Raw genomic sequence first — 24,337 nt, forward strand, 5'->3', positions numbered from 1 at the left:
ATAATAGAACAAGAAATGATAATGCTTTGTTAAACTTATAAGCATAAGCAGGTTAAGCTATATGGCACTTGCAAAGGAGCCATGGAATTGCAGGGAAAAAGAAGCCACAGAATATGAATTGACTAACAGTGAAAAGGCGTTTGCATCACTCATGCTTACTGCTATCCAGTTTCCTTCTTACAAAAACCAGGGGTAACAAAAATATGACATCACATAAAATGCCCAGAATGACATCACAATAATGTTGCCAAGGATGCTACTGTTGGTTTTTCAAGGTATTAGCTGATTACATGTCCTAATTCATATTATTCGATTGTTAAAAATAAAAAGGACCACGCTAATAAACATTGCACGTCGATACACATTAAATTTTAACAATAAAGTTGTAACGCAATACTGTAATATGACACTTGGTGTACATTTGTCGAGGATATACTGGCAGTGCTGTTGTGTTTAAAATTTAAACAATCTAATTCAACACTGAAAGAGACCGTTTTGGCCTCAGGTGAGATAAGTGTACAATTCTTCGCGTCACAAGCTTGAAGCTTCGACCTGTCTATCAAAACCGCGGCGGGCAGTGAGAGTAGCTGAGGCCAGTAAACATGCTAAGAATAAGCTAACATAAAAATGCGTATTTTGTCGTAAGAGGCTAGGCTAAAGAGACAAAGACAATACAAAAATGTTTACATTTATTCATGTTACAAAATCTCTGTTGGCCAGCTGTGCTCATAAAAGTAAACAATGGCCAACGTTCACTAACATTAGCCAACATTTGTCTCTGTTAGTTTGCGACTGCTACAAAAAAGTTCACCGACAAAAATTTGCCTTTGGAAACATGCTGTTGCTATTGTCACATTGTTAAATCAACCCACGTCACAACAGTAAAATAAGAATCTTGGAACCTTCACAGTCCTCAGTCACTCAGGTGTCATCGCAGCGAACAATGAAAGCTACCTCGATTCGCACGAAAGTTAGCTAGCTGGAAAGAACATGGCTGTCCCACTTAAGGGGACAGTCATTTTCGGCTCTTCTGTGGAAACAGGCCTGGTTTTCCCTTCATCATTATATGGTTTGTGCAGTTTGGTGGCAGTCTTTCTCCGTCGGGGGTCTGTCTCTCTGGCCGCGCAGAGCTAAGAAACGCTGTACCACCACTGCCCAGTCTGTAATGTGTTCCACGCGCACTTGTCCGGCTAGCCGTGGCAACGTGCCGGGGCTACCTGTAGAGGACGAATAGAGAGGGCAAGGTTTGGCAGGTAGCCTAACAACCCATAATGCTTAGAGTTGACGCTTATAAATTGGTAATGGTTTCTGAGATTTATGCTCTGAGCACATTGCTATGAAGAATTCAAGAGGGTAATTTAATGGCTATACATCATTCATTGCTAAGGATACCATGCTATTCATGCATTAAATGGCCAAACCTTCAAAAAGTCATTTTTTATGTTTAGGTCAATAAATCTAATAAGACAGAGTCCCCGTAAGACGTGCCAGCTTCTGGAATCATAGACAAACTTGAGGAAATGGAGTCGCAAGCACCGCTCAGCACAGTATATATTTCAATCAATCACTGTTTCTGCCAGAGGCCTCTTGGCTGAAATGTTGACTGATGAAAATATACTCTGTATGAAGGAATGCCTGAGGATCCCTTCCCTTAATTTCATGTTTTGGTTAAAAACGGATTTGTCTTCATCTTTCAGTTCAGCAAGGTAAGCACTGACAACCTAAGCTTACACAGTTTGGTAACAAAGTAAATGAAGTATATGAATACTGCCAAACAGAATTCAGTAATATGTGATTTGCTGCCTGTAATAAATATTAGTGTGGACACGTGAAGATCAACGCTTGCCTTCAGGGAGTATCTGAGTCCTTTTGTTTCCTCTGAGCCAGCTGATGGAGCTGTGTGCCAGCATGTCCAGGGAGCGCGTGTCTGAAAGCCCTTCGACGTCCTCTTCCTCACCCATCCGGTCACGACCTCCCCCTGAGCAGATCCTCCCTACATGAACAGATAGAGGACAGTTTACCAATCCATGGGTGAGAAATCCATCCATAAAATTTTAAGAAAAAACATTAGCACACTTGGTACCGGGCAGAGAATACAAGAACACCATTCAAACAAAGTATATTCAACATGATACAGACAAGACAGACGTACCCAGGCCGCATTGTGGTACGTAAAAACCTAACAAACAATACATTCTATCCTAAACCTTCTTCACTGAAAATCTGTGCACACTCAAATTCTCTCTCTGAAATTCTCTTAGTTGAAAAGTCCTACCACCATGTTTGCAGAGGATCTTGACGTAGAAGAAGAGGTTGGTGAACAGGTTGAATGGGGAAGGAGTGCCAGACTTTCGGCTCATGTCTCTGATCAGGACGGCGCGGCCAAATTTCCACTCTGTGTCCGACTGCGCCTGGATACGCTGGTACGTGTCGCTCATCATCGCGATGAGCAGGTTGATCAACACAATCACAGTGACGACCAGGTAGATCCCGAACGCCAGGTGAGCCACAACGCCCGCAGCAGCTGGAGAACGTTCCAGAGTAGGCATGGCCTCTGGTTCCGTCAGTCCGAACAGGGCGAAGAACAGCAGCACGGAAACGTCCAACGGGCTTAGCTCCTGGTCCCCCTCCTCAGCAACGGCCTCCGCGGTGACGTTGCTGACTGTCTCGTTGCCGTGGAAATTTGCGACCGGGTAGACAGGTTGGCAAACCGCAGACAAGCTCATGGTGAAAGCGGTGTGGAACAGTGCCAGGATAACAGCGAAGCGACCCAGGTCCTTCATCAAGTCCCTAATGATAATGGCCCAGGGCCCAAAAAGGTGATGAAAAGTCAGGAACTCCAGGAGCTGCACAAATCCTAGTGTCATGGCAACGGCCAACAGAACATTCCTGGCAAACAGGAAATGCAAGTGCGCCGGAGGCCACCACTGGACCATCACAGCCAGGAGGTGACAGATCAGAGCTGCTGCGGAAAAGCCCAGGAGAAGGAGTCGAATCCAGGCTAAACCGGCTCTTTCCCCTGGATGGGTCAACTCCGATACCAGCATGCCACACAGCCAGGCCAGTAGCAACCACTCCGACCAACCTGGGAGGAGCCTGCCCAAAGCTAGCGGACTCACCGGAGGGTAGACGATCGTGAGGATGAAGAGAGCCAGAAGGAAGACATGCGACACCAGGTGGCTCATGAACTTCACAATAGGGATAGTGTTGAATCTGTTTTAGATTTTAAAAAAAAAAAGAGAGAGAGCAAAAATTTGGAGTTAAAAAAATCAGAAGTAAAATTCTATTATTTGTCATCTCCCTTTTCCCTTTTTGAACGAACTCTTATGTTCAAGTTAACATTTAACACTGCAAAAACGTCTAAAGACGGATTCAGCGAGACTGATGCATATCTATATCTTCAGGACTCAAAACGGACAGCTTAACTAAGTAGATCTAAGACAAAATTCAACCAAGTTTCTGAAGGAGATAGGAGGGCTCTGACAGAACGAGTGAAGACAGTGCACAAGCAGAACGCCGCAGCGGAGAAATCTGAGGGTTATACTGAATATTGTGAAGAGGAGAGACCTGAGTAATGACAAGGACTGAAGACGGGAAAAGCAACGTGTTTAAGTACCTGTGTTTCAGCGGCAGTGAGAGTGCCAGCCACAGCGGAGGACAGAGCAGAAGACTGAAAAAGAGCAGCAAAATTCTCCAGGAGTCCCACTGCAGGCTGCCGTACCACACCTCTGTCAGGTACTTCTGCACCGCTGGGTGGGCGACCACGCCCTTCTGCCGCGCCTCGATGAGGCAGTCCAGAACGCTCGCGCCCCGGTGGTCAACGGCCCTCAGGACCGCCCCGGCGCCCCGACCCCCGGCTGAGGAGGCAAGGGTCAAAAGGTCGGAGGCCATGACCTCGCAGTGTCGTGCTGCGGCTTGAAGGTCAACAGAACGTTCTTTCTCCCTCAGAGCGGCCAAGTCCAGAGCACGGGACAAGCGGACCGCCGTGTCCAGAGGAGCTGCGGAGTGGAGTACCAGCTCCTCCAAAGCTACGTTACCATTCAGTCTCCCGCAAACCATCAGATCAAACACAAACTATAGACAAGAGGGAGACAGGTTATAATATGCTCTAAACGCAAAAGGAAACATGATCTAGTGCACGCTGCAGGCAAAACAGAGCCAGATAAAAGCTAGAGACAAAACACAACAGATGAAACATGGACCACAGATAAACAATTAAAAAAAATCTCAGAGACAAAATAAAATGAAAAGATATGCTAAAGACAGAACGATATCAGACAAATGCAATGACAACAAAACAGCATAAGTTTATGATCAAACTGCAGTCAGAACACAGTATCATATCGGACACAAACATAAAACTCAAACTGCCGACCAAAACCCGCCATGATATCTAAACAAAGTACAGGAGAACAGCATCCGGTTGAGCACAAACTACAGAGAAATCAGTGCCTTCTCAGCCACAAACCGCAGATATTAAGAATGAGGACACATTAGGCACACAACTACATATCTACATAACTAAAACAAACAAAAAAATTAAGCACAACTAAATCAAAACACAAATTCTGGACAATGCAGTCAGTCGGCCTTCAAAAACTAAAGACAACACAAAGGCAATTCAGACAATGACTTTCAAAAGCGCACTACTAGCACATAGTGATGTTAAGCTGCCCTCTAGTGGACAATACGAAAATGCAACTCACAAAGAGGTTAGGAAGGCCCGCGGACAGCCAGTTGTGGCGGACTGAGAAAGAGGGAGCAGCAAGAGAGGACGAAAGAAAGACAGACAGAGAAAAACGGTCAGGAAAGAGAGAACAAAAGTAAAGATGGACAGATCCATAAGAAGAGATTAGCGAGAGAAAAGGAGAGTGAAAACAATAATGAATTTGACATGGTGTGACAACAGAGAGAGGTACAGTAAGGACAAGAGGAAGACGACTGACCTTTCTGTCCTCCAGCAGACGCAGCGTGTTGTTGTCCTGACACAACAGGAAGCTGACGGTGGCCTGGTGGTTCTCCTCAGCGGCGTACTGCAGCGGCGTCCGGCCTCCGTGGCATTCCGCCCGTGCCGACGCTCCGCTCTCCACCAGGAAGCGCACCACGTCCAGGCAGCCCGCTTTCGCCGCGTAGTGGAGCGGAGTCCAGCCACTCTGCACGTGAACAGGAGAGATCTGTCATGGATACAAACTCCCCGAACCCATTTTCCAACAAAAGAGATGGATGCATGTGGAAGTGTATATTTGTGTATACATTTGGTTTACCAGTGAATACATCATCACAAAATAGCCAAAAATCTTTAGATCACATTTTTGTAAATGTCTTAGGCTTTATGTGTAGAAGTAGTATTGTTTGACAACCAACAATCTACTATTCTGTCTCTGCTGACTGAACAGTATAGAACAGTATTGGGGTAGAAAAATTAGTATGAGGTCATTTTCCAAGATTATATTCACTCGTAACTGCGCCACATGCAAACACACACAGACACACACACACACACACACACACACCTTGTCCGTGTGGTTGATCTCTGCTCCCTGACCAAGGAGAACCTTCACCATGGAAACATGACCGTGGGCGGATGCCAGGTGGAGACACGTGCGTCCGCGTTTGTCTTTCAGGTGGAGCAGAGAGCTGGACCTGCTCAGGAGCAGACCCACGACCGCGGTTTGACCACTCTGAGCTGCTAAGTGTAACGGTGTCGAACCCTGTAGAACACAAACAAACCTGTATCCCTAACCCTCATGAAACACAAACACACACACACCTGTATCTCTGACACCTATAACCCACCAAAATACATTTTTATTAGGATTGTAAATAGTGCAGATTTAAAGTGCTTTTGCTTTTTCTTGAAATTGCTCCTAAAATACTTTTTTAGTGCTTCAGTTTTAAAGAGATATCATTGAACAAATCCACATAATAAAGCCCTTAGAACCAACCAGCACTCTCTGATTGGCTAGTGAAGGAAAGGTGAAGGAAAAGGGGTGGAGTCACTTGCCTGTGTGTCAGTTTCTGCATCTGCCTGAACACCAGGGGAGTTCAGCAACAACCGCACCACATTCTCATGGCCAGACTGAGCCGCCAGGTGCAAGGGAGTATACCCTGACTGAACACACACACACACACACCATCACAAAATCACACACGTACACACACACACACACACACACACACACACACAGACACACAAACGATGGCATAATTATCAGGCCTTGTGTATACTAAGCCTTCTAATGAACACAGTTCTCCCTTTGTTTTAGACTGGCAGTACCTCTAGAGGGAGCTGATGTCTCCTGGTGCCCTCTTTGCTGCTGCTGCTGCTGAGAGGACATTCACTGCGTATGGTGGCTGGGACTTTGGTCAGGATCTCTCTCACAAAGTCAACCTGACCAAAACACGCTGCCACATGCAAGGCAGTCAGTCCTGTCTAAATACACACATATACAGAATATAAATACACACACATATACACACATACACAGAGAGAGAGAGATGGACACATACACACACACATGCACATACATACACATACAGAACTTAACAATATGCGCATTTAGACACATATACTTAAACATTGAAAACACAGTACACATGCACACACTGTTCTGACTAATTTGTAGCAGGTACCTTAGAGCTGCTTATCTTAAGAGAGACACTGGTCTTCAGTACATCCAGGATGTGTGTGTGCCCGCTTTTGGCAGCCAGATGAATGCTTGTCATTCCCTCCTATAGGAAGAAAGAACAGGGGTCATGTGACCATGTGACCTTTAGCAGTAAATGTAGCCAAGAGGATTCAAACCATTTCTGAAGTTTCCTAAGACTATATGCTTTACTGGTACATGCTTCGCCTTTCTGTGTGAGTTTACTGACTGAGTTTCATAATGCGAATATGACATTAGCCAAATCTCAGTAAAAAATACTTCAGTTTATGAGTCCAACGCTGACTGCGTCTGAGCGCAGTCATGTAACTGTCTGTGTGTAAAGCTGCATTCGGTTGACTGCAGTTCAGCTCTGCAGTCTCTCTCTCTCTTACTCACTGCGTCCTCTTCAGCTGCTGATGCCCCCGCTTCCAGAAGGACCTTCACAACCTCCGTGTGACCCCCAGCAGCCGCAAGGTGTAAGGGGCAGGACCCGTTGGCCTGGGTTAGGGTTTAGAGTTGAAGTTTAAGTTAGTTTAAATTAGTTTAAATAAAGTATGCTTGTATAAATTTTGCTTCTATAAGAATTATGACGTGCTCTTTCAGTTGTCTTAAATCTGTGTAGTGATTGTGTGTATGTATAAAACAATGTAGAGTATAAGATGTAGAGAGTTATGCAGAGAGTAACCAAACTGAACAGAATATAGTCATATTAAACTGAACTCCAAAACTAATGGGAATGAGTTAATCTGAACTGAATTTGAATTAGATGAAGTGAACTGGATGGATTTTGACACAGAATAAAAACTGTTGCTTAACCGACCTGAGCTGAACAGAATCAAACTAAAACTGAACTGTTCTGAATTAGACTGGGCTTCACAGTCCTTGACATGCAACAATTACAAATCGTATGTTACTCATCCCTCTGCATGTTTGTGACCCCTTTGACCCCTGACCTTCTGACCTTGTTGTGAAGGGTGGTGATGCTTCCCTGGTTGAATTTGAGCAGTTCTCTGATGACGGCCACACTGCCCTTGGCTGCGGCGATGTGTGTGCACGTAGAACCTTCCACGTTAGCCAGGGTGGCTAAGTCAGGACGCTGCTTCAGAAACAATTTTACAACCTCTGAATGGTCGTTCTCCGCAGCCAGGTGAAGAGGTGTCTGTCCATGCTGAGGGAGTCAGGGAGTCGGGTTTGGGGTTTTGAAAAGAGGTTTGGTTAAACTTTGTATCGTGTACTGCAAACCCAAACATGTACACTTAAAAGGAATGCAAAAAAAAAACAAAAAAAACATTGAAGTTACAGAAAGATGAACATTTTGAACAAAGTGCCTGGGCTAACACTTGCTTGATAATGTTGAGTTTTGTTAATCAGTTTTGTTTCTCATATTTATTTATTTATTTATTTATTCATTCATTTCCTACCCTACAGCAGTAGTGACTGTATAAGATTCCGTACTTCTGTTTATGTAACAAGCTGCCATTTTTTTTTGATAAGTCTTGCTGGATAAAAGTTCCTGTTAAATGAGTCAGTGTAGCTACAGATGAACACACACACAATGCTGTAACGATATGAGGTTTATGTGGATTATGACAGACGGAGGAAAAGAGACAAGCATGAGGAGGAAAGGACACACTCACTATATCTGTCACAGTGATATCACTCCTCAAGTTTAACAGAGAGCTGCAGACATCAAGCTGACCATTCATTGCCGCCAGATGGAGCGGAGTCTGTTTGTTCTGTACAGTGACAGACAGAACAAGACAGAGAGAGAGAGAGACAGAGAGAGCAAGAGACAGACAGACAGACAGACAGAACAAGACAGAGAGAGAGAGAGAGACAGAACAAGACAGAGAGGGAGAGAGACAGAGAATGAAAGAGAGAGAGAGAGACAGACAGAACAAGACAGAGAGGGACAGAGACAGACAGACAGACAGACAGACAGAACAAGACAGAGAGGGAGAGAGACAGAATGAAAGAGAGAGAGAGAGACATACAGACAGACAGACAGAACAAGACAGAGAGGGAAAGAGAATGAAAGAGAGTGAGAGTGAGAGAGAGAGAGAAAGAGAACAAGACAGAGAGGGACAGAGACAGAGAATGAAAGAGAGTGAGAGAGAGAGACAGACAGACAGAACAAGACAGAGAGGGAGAGAGAAAGAGAATGAAAGAGAGAGACAGGGAATGAAAGAAAGAGAGAGAGAGAGACAGAAAGACAGACAGAACGAGACAGAGAGTGAGAGAGAGCGAATGAGAGAGAGAGAGACAGAGAGAGAAGAATTTTAATAATACTGCACTGATGAACAATATAGGAAAGTATTCAGTGGTAACACACTGTATAAGATACATATTCATCTCTCTGAAATGTGTGTGAAAGAGAAAAATAACAAAATGGCCAACACTGAGAAAGAAAGAAAGAACAATAAATCAAAACACTGGAATGCTACCATTAGAGAACATTACCAAAAATTACAGATAACATGGTATGTTGACATAACTCTAAATCCAAACCACAGTGTGAAATGCCAAGCACCACAGAAACATGAGGAGGGGTTGATGACAGATACAGTCTCCTGACCAGAGAGAGGGCGTCTATGCTGGCCTGGTGCGTCTCCACCAGGAGCTTGACCAGTTGGGCGGAGCCGTTGTGGGCACTCAGGTGCAGGGGCGTCAGGCCCAGTTTGGTCTTGGCGTTCACAAAGGCCTTGTGGGATAGCAGGATGTCAGCAATGTCATCGTGACCTTGTTCCGCAGCAAGATGGAGGGCAGCTTTTCCATCCTGGGAAGAACAGGAGGAAATATGCAACGCAGGTTATGATGTGGCACAACAAAGACGGATGCTGAGTACCGACATATTTCAAAATTTCATGACACATCACAATAAGTGACGATATTTTTTTTTGGAAAACAACATGGCAGGATGCGACAAACAGTAACAGAGACTTTGATATGATGCAACATAATAGAATGTTACCTTACAATATACTGCAGTATCATAACATATATATGACATATGTAACAAGGATGTTACATTAACATAACATGTAACATATCAAAATGTAACACGTAGAAGGATGTCACATGTTACATTGTGACATGCCTCGACATAATACGGCATGTTAGGATAAGATATGCAATAGGACATTATATCAGGCCGTGAAGATATCAAATATGACATTGCGGTGTGTAGAGTGTGATGAACGATGTGTATTCCTTCACATGGAATCTAAATCTAAAAAACACTGGATGCGTATGCCATTATAATAAGCAGTGTAACATCTTCTTTGCCGTTGGATTTATCATTGAGTGCTGGGCCAGATGTACTGAAGAAAACTGCCAGTGTCTGTCATCAAACTCATGAATTATGTGGCTGATATAATTTTATGACATTCAAATTAATGATATCCAAAGGTGAAGTGCATCCAAGTTTTTTTTTTTTTTGGGTTGGGGAAAACACACGGTGCTGACGACGATCATTTTGATGAATAAGCAACATTTAGCTACATCTTAGTGCAAAAAATAGTCCGAGGAGTATCCTGGTGACAGACTGGGCCAAAAAAAAAAGGGAAATTCACAGCATTTCCCAGCATCCTCTTACCTCATCGAACACATCCACCCTGGCGTGATTCTGCAACAGGATCCGCACGACCTCTGTGTGACCTCTCTCCGCTGCAAGGAGTAATGGAGACCTGCCATTCTGTCAGAAACAAGACAGAAAGAAAAATATCAACAGATAGACAGAGAAAGAGAGAGAGAGAGAGAGAGAGAGAGAGAGAGAGAGAGAAAGAGAGAGAGAATGTACAGAGAGAGAGAAAGAAAGGGAGAGAGAGAGAGAGAGAGAGAGAGAGAGAGAGAATGTACAGAGAGAGAGAGAAAGGGAGAGAGGGAGACACAGAGGGGGTGAAGGGGAAAGGAAAGAGTCACAACCAGGCTGGGTGGATTTTGTCCAAACCCCAGTTTTTTGTGAGGCACAGGGGCTGTGTCATTACTCTGGCGTGTTTGTTGACAGCTGTCTGGAGTTGGTTTGCGGGAACGTTACTCAGCATCTCTTGAAGAACTCCAGTGTTTCCCACTCTGGCACAGTAATGCAGGGCTGTCTCTCCCGCCTGTATCACACACACACACACACACACACCCATAATCGCATACACATTCATTCCTATAAATACAAACTGTGGCAAATGTATTAACACAAAACCGCTGTCGCATTCCATACAGCAATTAAAAGAAACCAAACCCGAAGCAAGGGAAAAAAAAAAAAAAAAAGTACAGAAAAGTACATGACACATCGTGTCAAAGCCTCCTCACAGGAGATCTCTGCACACGTATCACAACTCCTCCTCAGAGGCGACTCCTCTTGAGGAGGTGTAACTGGGGCCTCCTCACCTGTCTGGTGGCCGCTGCGACATCAGCGTTATGCTCCATCAGGGTTCTGATGATGACAATATCTTCACCTTCCTCGTGGACCGCCTCTTTCCTCAGCTCGGCCGCCAGGTGTAAGGGCGTCTCCCCCTTCTGTAAGCGAGTGACCGCGAGAACCGTAAGAAAGGCCTGTGGTTCAATTTCAGCTGAAATTCAGCTGGAAAAGACAAGAGCGCTATCGCTCCTGAGATTTAAAATCAGCATAATGAATTCCAGCCGTCGACAGATTGTTCGCCAGCCCGTGTTTCCATAATGCCAAAATAATTTGCCCAGTATGTATTGGAGTGAGTGAAAGTTCTGGAAGTTCTTAACCGTTTCTGTTTCTGTTTTGTGATCATTTATAGCAACGGCGTATCCAAGGAATAAGTACATTTCAATTATTGATTTTTTCCAAAGTGAAATTTCCTGGATTTGAAAGGAGGTCATTTCAGATCTAGTTCAGATTCACTAACACCTGCAGACCAGTGTGAGAATTACTTATAACAGGGTCTTGTTTTTTCAGCATTCTTAAAAAATTTCCAATCTTATTCTTATTCCGACTGTGTGCTACAGGCCTAATACAATCACACTTTTGTGATGTGTTGGATACAGTTAAATGCTGCTCTCATAACATCCTTATTCATTTCAAATTGGTCTTACCTGGTTCTCCTGTCTCGCACAGAGCTCCGCCTCCTCTCTGCTCTCATTGGCCAGATAGGTCAGGATCTCCTTCACCATGTGGGCATGGCAATGACGCACAGCAATGTGGAGAGGGTTCTCTCCTGCCTGTATGTTCAGAGGAATCATGGGAAAAATTTCAACTGTTTAAGAACACCAGTGGACTAGAGGTACCCTTTTCCTCTCGCCGCTTCTTTTCTATTGAATTTTATTAAACTGCTCTTTAAAAAAAAGTTAAACAAATATACTTATCACCAAATCAAGTTCCTTTCTTCTGTTTGAGTACCACAAGATTGAAAGGATTTCAAAGTCTAAGTCTCGAGATTGCAAGAAAACTAAAGATGATAGATAAAGATGATAGGCTGCTATGAAATGATGGCCATTATGTCGGTATATCACAGCACTGATGATTCGAATGCTTAAGCAGGATTCTGGGTGAATGTTTGCAGGGTTGTGTTGTTTACCTTAGATCTCCAGGTGAGGTCTCCTCCCTCCTCGATCAGAGCTCTTAGCATCTGCACGCTGCCATACCGGGCTGCCATATGCATCGCAGTCTCCCCATTCTGAAAGAGAGGAGGGGGGGGGGGCAGAGGGAGGGAGAGGCAGGGAAAGAGGCAGAGGGATTCAGGAAATAAACATGTATGAGAGAGACACTCTCTCACACACTCTTCTTCCACAAATATGAGACGATAGGGCTGAATCAGATACTTAAGATGACCTCTGACCTCCTGTTCAGCATTGACATCTGCTCCACTCTTGAGGAGCATCTCGGCCACCTTCTCCCCTTCTTTCACTCTGGCCGCAATATGCAAAGGGGTTTCCAGTGCCTGCTCACAGGGGTAGAGAATACCACACACAGACCATCACAGTATTTTTCCAGGAGGAAGGATCTGCTAAATTACAATTTGGCCTACATACCCAAAGAGGTTGTTCCAATTAATTAGTAAGTGAATAAGTAAGTAAGTAAATAAGTAAACGCACAAAGTTTTGTACAGTGTTTTTACAACAAACACCTGGAAGACTTTTGAACCCCAGGCACCAAACCCAAAATTCCCACTACAAAACATTATTGTGCATTGTTTATAGTCATTATGACACGACAAGAATCACATCAGTTTCAGACTGACGTCCCAGAACCCTCTTGATTGGCTGCCGTGACAACGGTTACAGTACCTTGCCTCCCTTGAGTTGCACCTGTGCCCCAAAGCCCAGTAACATCTGCACCACCTGCGGCTTGCAGTTCTGCACGGCAACGTGAAGCGCCGTCTGGCCGTCTTTAGTGGTGGCGTCCACATGCGCCCCCTTCAGGAGGAGAGCCTTCACTACAGCCGTGTGGCCTCTCTTAGCCGCTGCATGTAAGCACACTGCACCTGACTGAAGTTAATAAGGCAGACATATCAATACTAATGTAGTTAGCACACTAATAGTAAACTTAAAAATAACAAAATGAACTATAGAAATAATACAATAACAGTAATATTAGTATTTCTGTTAGGAAATTTGCTTGCAAAATTGAGCCATTGTTTATTTTGAATAGATACATATATTCAGATATAAACAGAACATATACAATGCCAAACTTTTGTTGCTGCACTGCTGAAAAAAACAAAGATTAAACTAAATTCTAATGCAGCTTATTTCACAGCTTTTTTTCAATAAACCAAACTTTGGATCTGAATTTTTAAAAAGGTTATGGAGGAAGGCTGCAGCTTTAGTACCTTATTGGGCATGTGCAGAGGAACTCCTTTCTTCAGAAAGGTCAGGGCTGTCTCAGGGTGACCACACTGAGATGCAATGTGTAACAGAGTACTCCCATCCTGCACCAGGGCACAGAGAGACAGAGAGAGAGAGTGAGAGAGACAGAGTGGGAGAGAAACAGTGTGTGTGTGTGTGAGTGAGAGAGAGAGAGAGAGAGAGAGAGAGAGAGAGAGAGAGAGAGAGAGAGGGAGAGAGCGAGAGAGAGAAACAGTGTGTGTGTGTGTGTGTGTGTGTGTGTGTGTGTGTGTGTGTTGAGTGTGTGTGTGTGTGTGTGTGTGTGTATGAGTGTGAAGGAGGGGAAAGAAAAAGAGAGAGAGAGAAAGAGAGACAGTGTGTGTGTGTGTGTGTGTGTGTGAGTGTGAGAAAGAGAGATACAGAAAGAGACAGAAATATTCCATGTAGGACAAAGACAAATGTCTCTCAGGACTTAGGAACTCTGTGTGGGATGATGCTTCCAGCAGTCACAAGTCATGAAATATAACCATAGATGTGCTTATTTGTAAGTCCTTACTGGTCAAGTATCCAAGACTGTTTCAGTTTAGGCAGGTAGTAAAATTAAAGCTGACAACTAAGTGCAAATGTATTTTGGCGCAACTTTCACAAGCGGTTCGAGTTACCTTGGTCCTGGCCAACACATTGGATTTGAATTTCTCTGTGAGGATCTCGACGACATTAGTGTGCCCTTTCTCTGCAGCCACATGCAGAGGAGACCTGTCCATCTACAACAAAACAAATAAACAACATTTCAAATCCACAGAAACAAACAAGACAACGTGGTATAACAGAGCTGACATGATGATGAAGGCTCTTCAAATGATGATTTATCTTTCACATCAACTCTAAAAGTCAGCTGTAAAATCCTCAGACACTGAATGGTGATGCACAGAGATGAAATTCCCTTTTTTTTGACCTCTGACCTTATCGGCGATGTTGGGATTGGCTTTACTCTGGTAGAAAAGCTTAAGCATGACCTCATCTCCCTCACAGGCAGCGATGTGGAGTGGAGTCTGGCCTTCCTCCTGCGCAGAAAAAGAAAAAGAAAAAAAAAAACGAAAAAAATTGTTGTTCATTTGTGCATAGTGGTTTTTATGGATTTAGTGGTAAGGGAAACAAGCCTGTAACCGCAGGGCTGTAGGTTTGAATCTCAAGTTTACTAGCACTCTGCCAATGAACACTAGAGCAAAACCATTTGGTCTAAGGTTGCGTTTGATCTATGACTTTAACTGTGAAAGGGGAATTCCTCTGGACAAGGGTGTCAGCTAAATGAATAAATGTTTACCTATAGCAGTACTGTTAAAGTGTATGGTAAAATGTATAACAAACCAAAGCAACTTCCTATTCCTATTATACAAACAGCATGAAGAGTTCAGAACAAAGCTGAGAGACTCCGAGATTGAAAGACAGTCTCATTAATGAGCTAGAAATAATTCCAAGATATTTAATTCCCCTATTTGGCCACTTCTTTATAGCTCTGTTTGTCTACAAAATGCCAGAATGTGTCTTGTAAACATGGTGATGGTAACACCTGCTTACATTTTGGAAATCCACGTTTGCGCCAAATTCAACCAGGACCTTGGCCATCTCCAGATCCTTTCTTCTGCAACAGATGTGGAGCGCTGAATCTCCGCTGGCCTGGACACACAAAGGGAAAAAAAAACCCCACGAGACTGCATGTGTTACCCAACTCTAATAAATGTCATCTGTTTTAATCTGAGACGTCATCTGTTTTAATCTGAGAACTACAGAAGGTTTCTACCCTGAGTTCTGAGGTCAGTTTTACTTTTGACATGGTTAGAACGTATCAGGGATTACATCTGAGGAGAAAATTGGGATTAATGTGTAAATTTACAATGCAAATGAACAGCTGTCTGGATGCAGACAGCTGTGAAATGAAACTTTCTCTGTTAATGGGCATTTTCCAATGACAACCACTGTAGCCCTGCATTAGGCATAATCAGCCTGTGTTTTGAAATCCAACCCTGACTTTATTTCAAAACTGAACAGTAACATGGATTTGAGTTATATATGTGATATGATTAAACAAACAATGCTGAAACGTTGTTGTGACAATATTTGGTCTATTGTCAGTTAAATACAAGACGACGTCACAGCACCTCTCTATCATCGCACAACAGCATCTGACCATGACAAACACCGGTGTTAATATTTTGAACACTTATAACAATAGCAGTCTGTCTTTTGGAAAAAGAAAGACGGTTGAACGATGTGAACTGGACAGCTAAAGGTTGTTTGCACCTCGGTTCATGTCTGTGTTTGTCCTCTTAGGAGGCCTTACGTAACAGAACGAAATTATCACACATAGTAACCTCACCACGTAGCAATTTGAGAGCAGTAAACACGAAAAGCGCGAATAGTAAACATTCGGAGAACATCGCCGTCACAAACAAAGCAAACTAGTGGTTTGGATAGTAGTGAGACTTGGCCATGAAAATATCCTATTATAAAACTAAACATATTTTCCCATAATTGAACACATGTCTTTTTAGTGACCGCCTCTGTGGTGTTTGAGAAATATATTGGAATACAGTCAAGAGACAAATTTTATATTGCTATTAAAAGATGTGATGTGAAAAAAATAGAGCGAGAATGGCGTAACGGCGCACGCCAACGTGATGACTGTAGCGGTTAAACCAGTTTTGACAATGAGTCAAATTTGATTTTCATGTAGCAAATTACGCCTTTACAGCTTAAATTTTTAGAAGAGCAAGTCGAGTAATACAAAGCATCCACTTACAGACGATAAATGTCAGCTCAATTAGGCACGCACGTCTTTTAAAGAGTGTGACTCCACACCTTACATCCAAAATAGCATTACTGCCAAATATCTCCATTTTTGTCAGACGCTAAACTATTTGTCACGTCTGACAATCTTAATTGTGAGAAAGTGTGGCGTTGAAAGTTATCTTGGATCCGAGCGGACGTATTGTTATACCGCCGTAATTATTGTTCTAATAAAATGATATTCGCCGTGTCTGGGCAGATGCTTTGAATTAAGTGACCGTGACTTCGTGTGTCCTCCCTTCCTTTTACAAACGGGTTTGAAGTCATTGAAACCATCTAGTCCTGGAAAAAATTGCGTCATCAGAGATTTCAAGGTGTTATAGATTAAAACGGTATGACTCATCGGGTCAGTCCATACTGATTTCTGGGCTCGGAGCTGCGCTTCTGATTGGTTTCCGAGGAGCTCCTTAACGATTCCAACATTCCCGGCTTCCACGGCCAAGAGCAAAGGAATGCAGCCATCCTGGATGCGAGGTAAAAAAGAAATTTTTGAAAAAAGAGAAAGAAAGAGAGAAAGAAAGAAATAGAAAAAGAAAGTTCACTTGACCTACGTTCAAGTGAACTCTCTGAATGGCATGTAACGGAATGCCGTACTGTTAGATCACCATTCAACCTTAAGTCCAAGAACGGAACACTATACACTCACATCTTAAGAATACATTAAGCGACTGTAAGATTCTGTTCTTTTTATCTTTGGTGAGAAAAAAAAGACATATAGTGCATACCAAAAATTTCAGACGATTCTGACCACAGTATATATAAATATTGTATTCGCCTTTTGTGTGAAGGGCTCCAAATTCACCTGCATTATAGTATGTAAAAACATTCCCAGTACACTGTAACTAACACTAATACAAAAGGTTATTTTGGATGCAGCATTCTGAACACTTACAATCAACAGTGGGTAACTACAGTGCCCTGCTGACTGTAGTATACTGTTACAATACACACATCAGTAATTCTTTTTTTTTTTTTTAACTTAAAAAACCTAAGAAACCGTTCAAATGGGGTTTAAATTCCATTCCTCCCTTACCCTGTCTGGCGTAAGTCGGGCCTCTTTACTTGACAGTTTGAGCAGAGTCTGAACAATAGCATGGTTCCCAGCGGGTCGGGAGGCAGCGTAGTGGAGAGGCAGCTGGTCCTTTGGCTGGGTCCAAACGGACGGAGCAGAACGACAGTGTCATGTTAACGGGACTGAAGGGGTTAACACGTTTACTTGAGATACACTCCAGCAAAGTCACGTATGTGCCTAATTGTGGTTTGGTTTGGAAAGTCTGAATGACTGACTGGTCTTATAGTAATACCACATGGGCATGAGTTTCCACTGAATTTGAATTAATGTTCTTCAAGTGGTGCAATTCAAACAATTGGTCTCGAAGTGCTATGTCTGGAAGGAGAGAGTTAAATAGGTAATGCTCCTGGAAGAATTGTTTATTTATGCTGATCCAGGAGCAGCTTTTTTTTATGCAAAGCCTACCCATAACCATCATGGGACAGATAGTAAAACTGGTGTCAGATCAGTGTGAGAGGACACATCCTACAAAGGCAACACATCATCACATCAGTTGCTGAGAAAGTCTCGTCACTACATCTCTATTTGTGTTTTTGGCTATTTAGGGGGGAATGATGCCACCTGCAGGTTGGGAGGTCTGAGTGTGGGTTTCAGACAGTCTTGCCCAAAGAACGTTTGGGCGGCACTCTTCCCGCCACTGCTGATTAACATGCAGAGGGTGTAGCAACCCAAAATTTGTCCTTCACCCCCAGAGCTTTGTTTCCTCCTATCCCCTCTGTGTACTGTGGATCTCTCTCTCTCTCTCTCTCTCTCTCTCTCTCTCTCTCTCTCTCTCTCGTACTGCTGCTTCACAAAAGATGCAATAAACAGCCTTGCGTTGTTAACTCTGTGTATATTTGAGCGTAATTTATCTCTGGGGCTAGAAAGAGACATACCAAACAATTCTAAGGCAACTTTCCTAAGTGCTTGAAAAGAAAGTTACGCTTATACAACCTGTAGAGTCAGCTAATATTTACCAAAAACGCAAGCCTAACGAATCTGACCCCAACATTTTCAAGGTTATACTTACAATCAAAGTTCAAGACTTAATAATGTGATGTGTGTTCAATTTGACACAGAGTCGTGGTTTCTTCGTAGTTTTTTTGCCATCTCAGCTGGTGGGTTTGTGCTATCAATTCTAAACTCTTTTTAATGTCTAGTCTGCCAAAACCCTACATGTATAATAGCTCTCTCATTTACAGTAGTTTGGTTTTCTTTGTGAAGACTTCGCCAAACTCAATAAGCCACAGGAATGTTGGTCTCACACTGTCTTCCCTCCTCTCCCCACTGAAATAGGACAAACTTGACCATGAGAGGATAAAGACCAGTTGAAGATAAAGAAGGGAAAATGGAAAGAGTGAACAAAAGACAGTGAGAAAGAGAGAGAGAGAGAGAGAGAGAGAGAGAGAGAGAGAGAGAGAGAGCAACACATCTTCATCCATCATAAAGAAGGAATGGTGAATAAACAAATGGAAAAATGAGCTGGAGAGGAGAATAAGTCTCCTGATTACTTTTGGCAATAGGGTGAACTAACAGTAAAGCCAATAAGCATTTACATGCCAAAAGCTCTACTGAATTGAATTGACACCAGAGAGACAGGGAAAGAGAGCGTGAGAGAGACAAAGGGAGAGAGATACAAGGAGAGACGGAGAGAGAGAGAGAGAGAGAGAGTGTGTGAGTGGGAGAGAGAGTGAGAGTGCGAGTGAGAAAGAGAAGAAAGACAGATTAAGTTAGAAACTCTACCCCTCCGGGAATATTGGGATCTATTTTCCGTGCCAGAAGTTTGACGATGTCATCCTTGGAATGAGAGGCAGCGATATGCAGAGCAGTCCTTCCATCCTGAGGGACACACACACACACAGAGTAATCACTACACTCATGCAACAAATACCGCCAAATACTGTTTGTTCTTTATCTCTCTCTCTCTCTCTCTCTCTCTCTCTCACTGTCTCTCAGGTCTCCAGAGCAGGCTATAGAGATAAAGTAGGATAAAATGAAGTCATTTAATATCTCTCCATCCAGCTTCTCTCTCAATGATGAAACATAATGAGAGGTCATCTGACGTTAGAGGAGTCTCTCAGGCTTTGGTCTGACCTCATTCACAGACACTAAGAGACTTCTCATTGACTTAATCAGTCCCACAGCTCAGGACACACACGCACACGCACACACACACACACACATATTCAGACAACACAGACAGTATGCATTCCAGCTGGGTGACCTGGGGAATGGAGTCATCAAGTTTTCTCGTAAATATGGATCCTGGCTACCGTCTCTCTCTCTCTCTCTCTCTCTCTCTGTCTCTCTCACCCTCTCTCTCTGATACATAAGATCCTGGAGAAGCATGGAAAACATGGGATGAAAGAGAAACAAGTCTTTTACGCTAATATATAGGCTATTTCCTGAGAATAAGAGTCCTCTGGAAATGGTTCTTAACCAGTATTATTTGATGGTGAGTTAGAGACTGTCCAGATTTCCCCCATGTTAGAAAGGTCTGCTATTTCATTGTATTATTTTAAGATCAGATTCTCTGCAGACCTGCATTTTTTTTGAAGGTATGGAGCATATAAGAAGGGGTGTGCTACTTCTGTGACCTCATTTAGAGGTGTACCACAAAAAAAAAAAATATTTTAAAACTTCTTAATTCCACAAGATCAAATATATATTTCTTTAAAATAGCTAATGAAAGAGAGTCTGAGACGGCGGAGCAAACAGGCGGTTGAATCTTGAGGGTTCTTCTGGGAATGAAACAGGAGCCGCTTACTGGGGAGTGGCGAAAGAACTTTCAACGAAAACGTGTTCCATCACCGTTACTATGCCAGCTCAGAGATGGAAAGCTTAGCGAAAGAGAACAAGAGATGTGATAGCTAACCCTGAGTTTCCTCTCTCAGACTGTGGAGCCTACTCACTACTGACATCTGCCACATCTTCAACCTCATAACCTTCTCCAGCCACCACATAACCTTACTCATCCCTATCAAACGGTGTCCAGTAACAATTTCACTGCTAGGGCCAAATCCCAAATCAACATGGACGGTTTAGAGAAACATGACGTGTCGGAACCACGGGCGATTTTTCTTCTTCTTCTTCTTCTTCTTCTTCTTCTGAGTCGCGAAAAAAAAAAAAAAAACATTCTGCTTAAATTTATATCTACACACGAGTGGTAGGGCAAAACAGCCAGCTTACTGAAAACATTAAGAGTTGGATGCTAATATCCAGCACTGTCCCTGTTCTAATGAAATCCAGATGAGGAGTGACGGTATGGGGGGGTGAGGTATGGGGGGGGGGGGGGCATTAGTCTATGATGAATAGAGCTGTGGGAGAACAACATTAGCATTTATCTACCGCTCTCATTCAAAGTCAGACACACACACACACACACACACAAAAAGAAATATGGTGCTAAGAGTCACTGACGTGAGTCTGAGGATTAAAAATAGCTTACAGACTCCCCAAGATACCCCCCCCCCCCCCCCCCCCAAAAAAAAATGCACATACATTGAGTCTGAGGTTGTGGGAGTCTGGGATCTGACGATGCTTTAATGGGGGATGGATTCTCTCTGTTTTCCTCATTCCTGGGGCCCAGGCATGCCCGGGAAGCGGCTAGAGCTCGCTGGCATCGCCAGACCAGGCGTCCCATCCCAACACCCCTCGAGAGAGCGACTGCCAAACCCCTATTCTGCCTGCGCTTTTTCCCCTGCCAAAAACACGTCTCAGACAGCCGCCGCGAAAGGCCTGTCAGCACACACTTAGACAAATGGATCTGATTTAAAATCAAACATGTTTATTTCTGCCATTAGCGAAGCAATGGGCAACGGGCTGTCTATTCTTTTAAAAGGCTGGGTCTAGACCCAGGAGTCAGATTTCCCCAGAATAGGATTCCCAAATTTTGCAAACAGACTTTTTTTTTTTTTGGAAGCTCAGCAGAAGACAGCTTGACAGAGTGGAAAAAAACAATAGTCCATATGGTTGCGTTACCGTGACAGTGAGGCTGATGAATTGTCAGGCCAGTGTTAATTTGGTATGCGTAAGTGTGGACGGGAACCTGACGCAAGCCCACAGCTGAAGTCGATTAAGATAAATATGTTAAAGGTGTTTTCGCTAAATCCAGAGAGATGGACACGGGCTTGAATCCAAATTCGAGACCATCTTGAGACTACAGACAGATAAATCTTCTCAAAAAGTCACTCCGAGTGTTTCTGTGGATTAAAGCCTTTCAGATAAACTGGAAAAAAGGTGCTTGAGGAAAAAGCATCTCTAGGGGTCTCTCAGTGATAAATTAAAAGCAAAATGTAATTACATCATAAAAACAACATGAAAAAAAGCCAAAAGGCTGCGTTTATTGGAAACACATTTCGGTTCACACAAAATGCATTTGCACCAAAGGCTCTTTGTCGTCTTTTTTTTTTTTTTCATGATGGAGACTATGATGCTAACCTTTCTAAGGATTCATAATCTCTTATTTTCCAAGCTGTAAAACTCAATTAATTATTTCTCAGCGAACCAACTGGAACGGCTAAAAATGTAATAAAGGGCGTTGATAGTCTCTAATTGCTGGTAAAAGCTGATACCACTGCTGGTAAAACTCACCAACGCTTGACCAGCATTGGACGAGCCTCAACCAAACCGCGGCTTCAATTAGACTGCAGCTGACAACGGTTCTCATTTTGGTGTCCTAGAGGTTAATGACAGCTATGTAGGCATTTATTCTGTGGATTTGCATACACCACATCAGAGGAGTGTTCACATGGGCATGAGAGGACATGGTGGGGAGTCAAATAAAGTTAAATAAGGTTGAGTGAGCTGCCCTCCGATGTCAACTCATAAAACTAAAGGCCCCTAACTCATAACTCCAAAAAAACAAGTTCAACCTTCACGTCTATCTCACTGCTTTTGTGACCAGGTTACGTGTTCCCCGTTTCAAAGACGTCAGTAATGTTGAACGTCTTCCAGAGCAATGTGCTCTTGATAAAAAAAAAAAGAAAAATGTTTCATTGTGACCATCGTGTGACAGCACCTCCGGTACTGGTTAGCATTCCCTGTTATGTCACCTCTTTATTGGGCACAAGACATTCTTTGTGAGAATGGGGAGGTTCCTAAGGCTGGTTTGTGCATTTTGGCAAAAACAATAAAAAAAAATATATGATCACAATTGATTATAGTGCTAAATGTGAGCGAGAGACACATTGAAATGACTGATTTAATATCAGTTTTATTGCTTCATTCAGAGTGACCTCATGAATGGTAAATGTCTGACTTGTTCATGAGAAAACCTCAAAACACATTACCAACATACCCACAGTTTTGCTTTTAAATATGAGCTGAACTCTGTGAATGAACTTAGACGATGTTACTGAATCAGCTCAAGTTCAAAAGAATACCAGGGAAGTTCTGCTTGTTTTTAGTTCTGCTTGTTTGTTCTTTTATTTTTCCGTCAGTCTGTGATAAAACTGAGACTCACAAGCATGTTGCCTGCGGGTGTACGCATGTGTGTGTGTGTGTGTGTTGTGTGTGTGTTGTGTGTGTGTGTGTGTGTGTGTGTGTGTGGTGTGTGGTGTGTGTGTGTGTGTGAGCGTTTTATAACAGTCTCGCAGCATGGCCAGTGGTTTTCTTCTTTTTACGCATACAAAAGGAGAGACCGCTCTGTGAGACTCTGCTGTAAAAGGTCAGAATTTAAAACAACCCCAACCACTTCATCTTCTTCTTTTTTTTTCTTTTTTTTTCACCTCCCACCCACTCAGTCGCCACTGACCTGTTCCCACGGCAACATCTGTCTACACTCTCCTCCATTCACATCCCACAAACACCAGCTCCAGCCCACATTCTGCTCCCACACTAAAAAGGCTCATGTATGCCATGCCCTCTCTGTGTTTGTGTGTGTGTGTGTGTGTGTGTGTGTGTTTGTGTGCGTGCATGTGTGTGTAAGTGTATATGTGTGTGTGTTTTCACAACCACACAGGGTCCGTGAAATGTCTACTCATTTGTCAAGTGTCCTTTCACACTGTGTTAAGACAGAAATCAATCATCCAAACTCCTGGCATGATAATGATAATGATAATGGTACTACGATTACTACTACTAAGATTACGATGATACTACGATTACTACTACTAAGTCTACTACTAAAAACTAAGGTCCCGGGTGAAAGATTTATTCATTTCAAACAAGTTTTTTGTTGTGTTTGGTCTTGGTTCAGTAAAAGTGAGGTATACCTTAGACTTTTCACAGGGATTGGCCCCTAGCTCCAGCAGCCTGTCCACTACAGCTAGACGGTTCTCTCGAACTGCAACCATCAGAAGACTTAAGCCAGACTCCTTCAAATAAATAAATAAATACAAAATATAATAATAATAATGATGATGGTGATGATAATAATAATAATAATAATAATAATAATAATAATAATAATAATAATAAAAATAATAAAAATAGTAATAGTAATAACAATAGTAATAACAATAAATTGCTCGTTTATAACAGAATATCTGAATGAAATTGGGAATTCTGATATGATACTGGTCTAAAGTAATTCTGTTATTAACATTTCGAACTTTAATATGCGTGATGAGAACTGCTTCGAACTGTCCAGAAGAAGCACACAAATTTATCAGTACTTCATCAAGGGTGAGCACGATAAACATGGTTATTTGGTGGTAAACATTAAGTTATCACATTACCAGCTTTTTAAAGTTATGTTTGATTTGTTACAAAAATGCATCTACAAACGATCTTACCTCATCGAACTGATGGATTTCTGGGTCTCCCTTGTCTAATGTTTTAATTGTATTTTCAAGTGCGATCCAATCTCCTTTGAGGCTAAACTGCAACAACCGTTGACTCGAGCCGGAGCTGAGAGATGTTTCAGACATCTTTTCAGGATTTTAACAATAAAATCATTAACAAAAATATTTTTATGCCATAGCAAGTCTATTAAATCAGCTGGTTAAAGGACTCGGTAGCCCAAGTCCTTCCCGGAGAAACAGAGTAGCCTACTTCAGCG

At 42.8% G+C, this 24,337-nt stretch overlaps 1 protein-coding gene across 1 annotated transcript; it reads right to left on the bottom strand.

Annotated features, from left to right (window-relative positions):
- Positions 1 to 1,062: 1,062 nt before the first annotated feature.
- On the bottom strand, positions 1,063 to 24,206 carry trpn1 (transient receptor potential cation channel, subfamily N, member 1). The gene is made up of 29 exons (XM_030788426.1): positions 24,072 to 24,206; positions 23,550 to 23,651; positions 19,078 to 19,173; positions 17,317 to 17,430; positions 16,642 to 16,746; positions 15,015 to 15,113; positions 14,399 to 14,500; positions 14,099 to 14,200; positions 13,442 to 13,540; positions 12,897 to 13,097; positions 12,449 to 12,550; positions 12,188 to 12,286; positions 11,706 to 11,831; positions 11,031 to 11,159; positions 10,634 to 10,750; positions 10,243 to 10,341; positions 9,223 to 9,423; positions 8,285 to 8,383; positions 7,609 to 7,815; positions 7,044 to 7,145; positions 6,634 to 6,732; positions 6,278 to 6,433; positions 6,005 to 6,112; positions 5,514 to 5,711; positions 4,947 to 5,153; positions 3,617 to 4,074; positions 2,276 to 3,213; positions 1,847 to 1,993; positions 1,063 to 1,217 (listed from the first exon to the last, which is right to left on the bottom strand). Exons 1-29 carry the CDS (start codon positions 24,204 to 24,206, stop codon positions 1,063 to 1,065), a joined length of 4,902 nt encoding a protein of 1,633 aa, XP_030644286.1.
- Between the last annotated feature and the right edge of the window lie 131 nt (positions 24,207 to 24,337).

The sequence above is a fragment of the Chanos chanos genome, chromosome 12, assembly GCF_902362185.1.
Source record: "Chanos chanos chromosome 12, fChaCha1.1, whole genome shotgun sequence".
NCBI lineage: Eukaryota > Metazoa > Chordata > Actinopteri > Gonorynchiformes > Chanidae > Chanos > Chanos chanos.